The sequence below is a fragment of the Cataglyphis hispanica genome, chromosome 17 (assembly GCF_021464435.1).
Source record: "Cataglyphis hispanica isolate Lineage 1 chromosome 17, ULB_Chis1_1.0, whole genome shotgun sequence".
In the NCBI taxonomy this organism is placed as follows: Eukaryota; Metazoa; Arthropoda; class Insecta; order Hymenoptera; family Formicidae; genus Cataglyphis; species Cataglyphis hispanica.
In genome coordinates this window covers 2,838,986-2,848,653 of record NC_065970.1, presented here as the reverse complement: position 1 = coordinate 2,848,653, position 9,668 = coordinate 2,838,986, and the positions used below count along the sequence as shown (strand labels likewise).

The following is a 9,668-nucleotide window of genomic DNA, read 5'->3' as shown; positions in this document are numbered from 1 at the left end:
CAAAAATAATGAAAATTTATTCAGATGGGAAGAATAAGAAAATATTTAATGTATAGATGCTAAGGGAGTGCAGCACCTTTTTAAAGTTTGTTGAAGTTTATAGAAATCATCAAAAAAACGCCGTTTTTCTTCAAAATAGATTATATAATAAATAAAAAAAAAAACTATAAAAACATCAAATATGAAAAAGATTAGTTTATTGCAAATATGTCGCACAATATGTGGGGAAAGGGGAATACATACAATTTTCTCTCTGTATACTTATTACGAAAGCTTTACCACTACATGTAATGACTACTGCTAGTATCACTACTGTCCTTAATTTAATCATATGTTCGTTTCAATTGCACTTTCTACACTTTGTTCCTTGTCTCTTTTCTCTCTCCAAAGCTCAGATATATACCTATTTCATTTTAAGCGTAGAAAGCGTTAGAAGGTGCAATTAAAACGTTTTAGGATATATTTTGAATCCTGTTAAATATCCTGTTAAATATCTTATTTTCCATTGTACAATGACTGTATCAGAGCTGCGTAATACTTATGTAAAAATTATAATACATACCCATCACCTATAAAATAAAATCAATCTGCATAAAAGCTACTATACTTTGTACCACAGCGTTAAAAAAAAATTGCATTATTAGAAATATGTTTTTATACTTAAAATTGCATCTGATTATACAATATAACATAAGTATATTAGTAATTATTTACACAAAAAAAACGTGGTTTGAAAAAAAACATAGCACATTAAATAGAAACGTAGAACAATGTATTATATGGATCCGGGTAATCAGCTATAATGCAGAATTAAAATTCAAAGATACTATCAATGTACAAATATTTAACTATTTTTATCCAATATTTAAAAAATTTCAGAAACATACTTGCATTCATTCTGATTTTTTTATTTAATTCCTTAGTAATAAATTTTTGCGCGCTATTAATGGCTTATTACACAAGTATTCTATAGAAGAGAAGATACTTTGTCAGATTATCTTAAAACACATTGCATTGAAGAATTTTTTCTAATTAAAACAGTACCTAATTATCTTTCGTATCGTGAGCTCGATAGAGATCAATTTTATATATCTTGTGTGTAAAACTTAATATAATTTCACGAGACTTCAACACATATCACCGTACATTTCACACTGCATATTATATACATGAACACTTTCGTTAATGTCTTAGTGTGTATTGTTTAATAAAAGTAATACTTAATAAAGATTTTACCATAGAAATATTTTCATTAATAGTCTCGAGGAAACTATATCATCAAAAGCACATAAAAATATAATGTTAATCAGAAATATTAATGGAATCTTTAAAAAACCAGATTTCTCTTAAACTAGTATTACATCCATTTTGATTTTGATATTTAGATGTTTGTTTGATGGCAAAAAACACTATGTACAAATGCTATTGCAATAATTATGTAAATTTTACATAAATTGGTACAAACAAACTAAGAGAGACTGACTTACTATATAAATTATTCGTAAAAGAATAATCAGGTTGAACAAAAACCATATTTGAAACTTATAATTATAAATTTGTTTTTACGAAAACGAAAGTGTGAATATATACAAGAAAAAATGAAAGAAAAAAGAATTTTCCATAAACCTCCTCATTACACACATAAAGAAAAAAAAATCCTTATACATTTTTATCTATAGCTTATTATCATTTATATAGCCTATTGCTGCTAAAATTAATAATAGAAATTGTCATTACTAGTAGTAAATTAAGCAGATACTATGCTAATTTATATATCAAATGTAATTTATCTGTGTCAAAAGTGTATAGAAAGCACCGTAATGATTTTATATATAGGTTCCAAATATGATTGTTCTGTTAATTATTCCAGCAGGTACCATCAGTTGATCACAAAGATTCTGCACATTTAATTAAAGGCAGATAGAGTTGCTAGCAGATCTAAAATCCCCACAAAATTTCACATAAACATCTGTCAAAGCATTTTTAAGTGCCAAGGAGGTATTTTGTTTTTTTCCTGTAATTTTACGCATTAATTTTTATTGCTAAGCTAAAAGTAGGAATATTAAAAATTTTTTATTTACTTGGTTTAAAGCTGTCTTGATCTGAGGTTAATGATCTCCAAATACATCCTGGCTGGCAAACACAATATAAAGGAAACCATCTGGATCTTTTTCATTTTGATATAGCTCGGCCATAGTCAGGCTCCCGCTCACTATACTTTTCTGATTTACCAGTAAGAAAATTGCTTGTGTTGGATTCAGCTGCAGTCGACGTCTTCGCAAAAAAAGAAATATATATATATATATATATTTCTTATGTTTACAAAAAATATACCTAATTATATGTTTACAAAAATATATTTATAAAAATGTACCTAATTATTTTGCAGAATTCCGCCACAGTTAGAAAATCTGGCACCAGATATTTGCTTTTATCCAGAAGTGGCAGTTGATTTTCTAATTTGTAACGTTCCACGATGATAGGAATCTTATTGGGATGCAGAGATCTAATTTCTTCTGCACTGACCCATCGCTGCTCTAAATTAATAAAGAAATTGAAATATCATTCATATATTAGCTGTGTATTTTTTAATAAATATTGATCCCTCAAATATTACAGTGTAAATAAATCTTATCGTATAACCTATATAATGTAATATTAGATCGAAAATTATGATATAATAAATTCTAACAAAATTTCTTTTTTTTTTTGAAAGCGAAATCTTCGTTCGATGTAATCCATTGTACAAATGCGCTACTCACTAAAAGAATATTTCTGCTTAATCTTTGAACACTGAGAATACATTTTTCGAAATGTAATTATTGTTCTAAAAATATATCACGTTCTATTTAATTCTAACAATTCTCTCTGCTGGAGAAAATCGACTGTTCCACGTGTTTATACATGCTAGAGTGATATGTTAAACTGTTAATGCGTTTTGCAATACGAAATATGGAAATGAAGGTGTTTCGTTTTGAAATGGAAATGTGTACAAACGTACACGCGCGTAATGTCTTTTTTTTAACTTTTTTTTCCTTTTTTTCGTGTTATCTCTTATCTATATTAATTGCACGTTCGTAAATTATTTACTGAACGCTCTTTCTAAATTAAATCGACACAGACGCTGTAACAATATATTTTATCGCCTATTTTTTGCAGGATAATATATAGGATAAAAAAATATAATAAAACAACTCTTCCCTCTTTCTCTTTTATAATTCGAGGAGATTCTGTCGTCTAAAGTGCACGGAGGCTTCAGACTGAACTGCAGCTTTGTAATGCGAAAATAATAATTTTCTAAAAACGATTTTTAAACATTTCAAGTATCTTATACATACGAGGTCAAAGGTCAGGTCAGGTTAGGTTAAGATTTAGGCCCTTTGTTCCGTACCTAAGTATCTATCCTACTCCATACCTAAGTACAGAACGCTGTCACTTTGATACCATTTCACATACATGCAGTACTCACCGAACGTACGTCTCTCCTTGTACGATCTTTTAGGTGTTAAATTCATGTTCGTTGTAACGTTATAATGCACTATCACCTACTGCGACGTACGCGACGTGCTATCAATTGTGGACTAACGGACTCGCACTCTCGCTCTCGGGTCAAAATAACGCTAGCCTGCACACAGACAACGGCTGACAACCAACGACGCCGTATCCGTATGAGATTTGTCAGGTCAGGTTAGGTTGGTCGGACAAGACTACGCAATCAACCAAGACAATAGCCCCCTTGCTACGCAGATATTCTGACGAGAAAAAAGATATTATGGAATAAAAACTGTTGGAAGAAGTGATAAAGTTTGTATCAACTAAGAGAGAGAGAGATAATAAGAGCGAGACCCATTAATTTTTTCCATTTACAGCGATGCTTTATTACAAGCAAACGCAATATATATATATATATATATATATATATATATATATATATATATATATATATATATATATATATATATATATATATATACTAAATTGTGGAAAATCAATATTCTAAATAAATCAGTATTTTCGATAAGTATTTAAATTGTATTAAGAAAAAAAAAAATTCTTTGAAATAATGTCACGTGAATTTGGCTTGTTAACTATATTGCTTTTTGTGAAGTTTATTTAAAAATTTCTTTTTCTTTTATTCATTTTATTTAAAATTATGATGCAACATGTATATATAATGGACTGTTTGTATTGTCAATTGTTCATCGATATTAGACTATGCAAATTTTCGAGAATGCGTAATATACCTGTCAAAAATTCTGTACGCATGGCATAGCCGATACTTTTTCATTAAGAGCCATTAAAATTTTTAATTACCATCAATTCTAATCACATTTTTCTAATTTAATCTTTTTCTCCACGTTTTAAATATGGAAAATTAATAATTATATTTATATTGATAAAAAAAAAAAAAATATATATATATATGTAATAAAATATAAATATTATCTTTATAAATTAATCAAGATTATATAATCTTAGTTTGACCTAAAAATATGCTATATCTCGCTGGTTTCTTCGGAAATCTTTGAAAATTCAATTTTAACAGACTTATATTCGACTGATAATGTATTAATGTATTCGAAGGCAAATTAAAATCCAAGACAGAATGTCATTAATTAATAAGTGATCCAAATTCGTTTTAAAAAATGCTAAAACAATAGAAACCCCCTTTTCTATAATCGTTAGCAACCAAGCTGCCCCTCTATTCTATTTTAATATCTTTCTTCAATCCATTTATTCTTAGATACGTACGCAAAATGAAAATCTTCCGCGTTCTATCCTGCATTCGCTTTCTCGCTCTACGTAAAGTCATCTGACAAGAGCGTTCCAGTTAACAGGTAAAACAGCTGTTTTAGAATACAGATGAATCCAGAATAAAGGATAATGGAGAAGTGTCTACTACAATAAACCGGACGGCGTGTTTAGGTCGGCAGGTGTCGCCCTCTCGTGAGTAGATGGCGTTTCCTATCCTCGGCGACAGTCTGGGCAAATCTGTTCTGCATTGTCCCGCGAAATTTGTGACAACGTACACGTCTCCGTCATGAAGCACAAAGTGCATACGCGAAGGCCTCGCGTCGCTTGTCAAATGAGAGACTCGGCTTCGCGAGTGTCGCGGCGAAGCTCGTCGACGCGATCGTCATAGATCTTGAGAGAGAAAAAGAAAAGTTATCACTCGTACGATCAACGGTAACCGCTACCGATCGCCCAAACGTCAAACTGGACGATATCGATTCGCGACCGCTCGAACGGTCGTCTAGGTGAAACGATACGATCCGCGGCATCGCGGAGCGTGTTGCTGCGTGTCGCGAACGGCGACGACGGAGTACGTACTTATATACGAAGGTCGGTACGCGCGCGGGATGGACAGACGGACGGACGGTGGTATATAACGTGCGCCACGCGAGACAGAAAGAGAGAGAGAGAGAGAGAGAGAAAAGGAAAGAGGCGTTTTTCCAACCGGCTCTGACGGCGCGCGCGAAGGGGCGGCGGTCTCGCCGAATAAAAGATTAACAAAGAGACCGAAATCGCGAGGGCGCGAGCACATTCGCTTCCGGCGACGAATACGTCGCGTGGATCGCGCGATCGCGAGGGTGTCTTCGCGGAATTATCATCGCATCCGTCGCAGAGTGTTCGCCTGTGCCGTGTCAGGAGTTGGACGAGCGAGACGGTGGAGCGCCCCTCTCCCGCGCGAACGAACACCTGTGCGTGTCGCGGGTACAACGCGAGTGTGCGGTGCGAACAGTCGCATCCCGACACCGCTGTTCGTCGTATGTACGCACGACGAGAGAGGATAAGTCATGCAGGAAGCAGCAGCATTGGTCGCGTCGCGCTGCCGCGCGTAACCGTAAAGATCCATCCTCGCGTATATTACGGCGTGTGATCTCGTCCCCCTCGCGTGTCCCTCCCCCCCCCTCCTCCCTCCTTCCCCGTTTGGTCGAGGGGCATTAACACGAGGGACCGTCGTGCGTTTCGATCGTGTGCGTGTACGATTGCGAGTGCGCGTGCTGTTGTGTTCGTACGTGTCTCTCTCTCTCTCTCTCTCTATTTTGTACGCGCGTCTGTGCCGGATATCAACCCCGGTTGGGATCGGTCGTCAACAGTCTCCGACGTTTGACCGACGTTGCGGTTTCGTGCGGGGTGGAAAAAGAATAAACATGGTGGTGGTGTAAGTGCGCGACGGAAAGGGCGACGTGAGATCGAGCGAGGCTGATAGATAGACGGAGAGAGGAAGAGTCTCGCGAGGACGTGAGAGGAAGAAAGAGACGGCGGCGGCGGCGGTGGCAGTGTGGCAGCGATCGGCCACCAGTCAGTACGCCAGAAGCGACGAATTCGATCGGCGCTTCCTTTGTCCGCGATTCGAAAGAGAAAGAGAGAGAGAGAGAGAGAGAGAGAGTGATTCACACAGAGCGAGACACGCGGAGAGATACATCGTTTCGACGGGCGGGCGAATTGATGCCGACGATACGACGATCTTTCGCACATCGTCGAGAAGCTAGCTGCGAGTTTACATCGTCGCCCGACGTGATTTTCATGCGCGCTGTCAACGAGCAGCTGTTCGGCAACCAAGTGTCAGCTAGGATTCTTGCCGCGTCAAGCCGCGACGTTACTAATCGGCGAACGACGGCGACGAGGTCGCAGCACATGGTGTTATGTCGTCGCCGACCGAGACCTGCGTGATTCGTCGGTGCCGGTGACAAAAAGCGCGCGTTCCCGAAGGAGAGAGGACAGCTAGGATGTGAGAAATGTGGAAAGTATTCCGTGGAGAAAGAAAGAGACGGATGAAAGGAAGAAAGGAAAATTAATTGGTAATCAATTCACACACACACACAAAGCCATTCGGATATCTAATAAAAAAGAAAGAAAGGGAAGAGGAGGATACGTATATCGCTCGGGACTATAACCGGCTTTCGCCTCGCGAGTGCGAACAAGTGCGTGCTTTGGTGCGTAATTTCTGTCATTCGCGAAAAGTGTATTTGCCTTATGTGAATCTGTGAATGTTTATGTTAATAGGTGATTGAGCGACAGATAAATCGACGGAGCGGAGGATACAATTTATATCGCGGATACTACGATATTATCGTCGACGAGAGAAGCAGCGGGAGCAGGTAATCGGATCGAAAGGGAGAACCGATCGACAACAATGAGAATTGGGCCGGCGAGTCGCGAAGACCCAGTGAATAGACTTCCCGAGGGTATTTTCGTGCGCTGACGAACGAAAACGGGATGGAACAACAGCGACTGCGGCAGAGTCGTCAAACTCGCGACGGCCCCGTGCCAATAACCTCCGTGTAACCAGTCGGAGGTTGGTTAGCCGCTTCCTCGCACGGCGATGATGCGTTCGCCCCCGTCGCGCGCGACAGATCGTAAAATTAGAAGACGTTCGGAGGCCCGCGCGAGCGTAGCCGAGAAGAAGGACGTCGCGAGCGAGCGACGACGACGTCGCGATCGTCGAAGGAGAAAAGGTCCGGATAGTGGGCACCGGGTGATAATATTCGATGCGCGGGATTGCCGCTGGCGGATCGACGTGTGTGACAGTGTGCGTGACAAAAGTGCGGTTCCATAGTTCCTCCTCTCTCTTCGTTCGCGGCTTCCCTTCCGAGGATCGCCGCCTTCGAGAATCGCGATGTCGAGCTGATCGTCGACCGGAAGAGATATCGGTCGATTAAACACGAGCCCGTGATCTTTAATTTAACTCGCCGTTCTTCAAAGCGCGCGCGAGTGCAACTTCTCTAGTCCGCTGCATTTAAATGTGTGAGGATCTCACCACGATTCCCGGGAATACAATTAGAGGAATTGATTTCGTATCCAGCTGTACACCACGTGCGATTCATTCTGACGAATCATTTCTGATGCAATCCGCTCCTTGTCATTTTCCGGGAGCAGCGAGTCGCACATTCCCGTCCGGAAGCTGGGCATTTTCCGGCTTTGTTCTAAACGAGACTGACCCGTCGCGCACGGTTCCTGTAGTCGATTATATAATTTATTTAAACTGCTCGGGACACCTGGTCTTCAAGCCATCGTCGTCTTAACGGAGCAGCATGTCTCTCAAGTCTGGGCTATTATTCTTCGATACGTTTGGCGAAAGTGCGAGAAAACGCGTTGCGGAAAACGTGCACCGCGCGTGAATTAGTTCGCGTATAATCCCGATGACGAGCCTCGATAAGGACAAACAGAGCAGACGCGAACAAATGGACACCAATGATTAGCTTGGCTCTATCGGCGGCGGTAAGCAGGATCGAGATGCCCCTCTCTAAATCGAATCCGTTCGTGCCGACGAGCGCGATCTCGACGCAGCCGTACATCTCGAGCAGCGAGAGTAGCAACCATCTGCCGCCGATCATCAAAGGTACCGGGTTGAAGGCGCTGCAGCAGACCGGTGGCGGCGGCGGCGGTGGCGGCGGTGGCAGCGGTGGCGGCGACGACGAGTTCGTGCCTTACGCTTATCAGAAACTATCGTGGAAAAGCGAGGGCTTCTGGTCCGTGAGTCACAACTCCAGCCACAACTCCAGCCACAACTCGCACTCGCAGTCCAACAGCCAGTCGAGCAGTCCGGTGGTAAGAAACGGTCGTTCAGATGGCAACTCCAATAGCGGTAGTGGACGCGGTGGCGGCGCCGGAGGCGGAAGCGACGGCGGAGGTGGCGGTAGTGGAAGCCTTGGTGGCAGCGGCACCGGCGGCGGTGGAAACGGCGGTAACGGCAGCAACAGCGTCGTCAGCGTCAAACCAAAGACGGCGACCATCACGCCGGAGATGGTGATGAAGCTGTACATGAACAAGCTGACCCCGTATGAGCATCACGAGATCTTCAATTATCAGCAGATCTACTTCATCGGCGCGAATGCGAAGAAACGGCCGGGCATCATCGGCCGGCCCAACAACAACGAGTACGACAACGAACAGGGCTCGTACATCCATGTGCCACACGACCACGTGGCGTATCGCTACGAAGTGCTGCGCGTGATCGGCAAGGGCTCGTTCGGCCAGGTGGTCAAGGCCTACGATCACAAGACGCACGAGCACGTGGCGCTCAAGATGGTGCGCAACGAGAAGCGCTTCCACCGTCAGGCGCACGAGGAGATACGCATATTGCGTAAGCTGCGCGAGCAGGACAAGGACAACACCATGAACATCATCCATATGTTCGACTCGTTTACCTTTCGCTGCCACATGTGCATCACCTTCGAGCTGCTCAGCATCAATTTGTATGAGCTCATCAAGAAGAACAATTTCAAGGGCTTCAGTTTGCAACTCGTGCGCAAGTTTTCGCACTCGCTGCTCCTCTGCCTGGATGCCCTCTACAAGAACAAGATAATACATTGCGACATGAAGCCGGAGAACGTGTTGCTCAAACAGCAGGGTCGCAGCGGCATCAAGGTGATTACAGAATATTCTCTGTTAGTCTCGTAAACTTAGAGTTTGAAATATTCGTAGTACATTTGCGGACACTAAAATTTCTCGATGCATTTTTTTCTGTTATTCGTTAGATTATATGATTTAAAAATAATTTTTAAATTAATAATCAGCCATTTTTATTCAAGATAAGTATGTTAAATATAATTTAAAAAATATATATATATAATTAAAAAAATTTATAAATAAGTTTTTAAAAACATTTTGATTGAATGCATTACATGTATTTCATGGAAATATAGATTGCGATTATATTA

General features: G+C 40.8%; 2 protein-coding genes across 3 annotated transcripts in view; one reads left to right on the top strand and one right to left on the bottom strand.

Annotated features, from left to right (window-relative positions):
- Positions 1-180: 180 nt before the first annotated feature.
- Positions 181-4,884, bottom strand: LOC126855758 (microtubule-associated proteins 1A/1B light chain 3A-like). Its single transcript, XM_050603655.1, has 5 exons — positions 4,753-4,884; positions 3,470-3,752; positions 2,375-2,537; positions 2,082-2,274; positions 181-2,014 (listed from the first exon to the last, which is right to left on the bottom strand). Exons 2-4 carry the CDS (start codon positions 3,513-3,515, stop codon positions 2,109-2,111), a joined length of 375 nt encoding a protein of 124 aa, XP_050459612.1. The 5' UTR covers positions 3,516-3,752; positions 4,753-4,884; the 3' UTR covers positions 181-2,014; positions 2,082-2,108.
- A 264-nt stretch (positions 4,885-5,148) lies between these two features.
- The window catches only part of LOC126855742 (dual specificity tyrosine-phosphorylation-regulated kinase 2-like), a 34,923-nt gene continuing 30,403 nt past the window's right edge, over positions 5,149-9,668 (top strand). Inside the window, exons 1-2 of one of the 2 annotated variants that reach the window (XM_050603611.1) lie at positions 5,149-6,941; positions 7,012-9,375. In XM_050603611.1, the coding sequence (XP_050459568.1) occupies positions 8,200-9,375 (1,176 nt within the window). In that variant the 5' untranslated portion in view covers positions 5,149-6,941; positions 7,012-8,199. Of the gene's footprint in view, positions 9,376-9,668 lie in introns of both variants that reach the window. The other variant, XM_050603610.1, reaches the window with a different exon arrangement.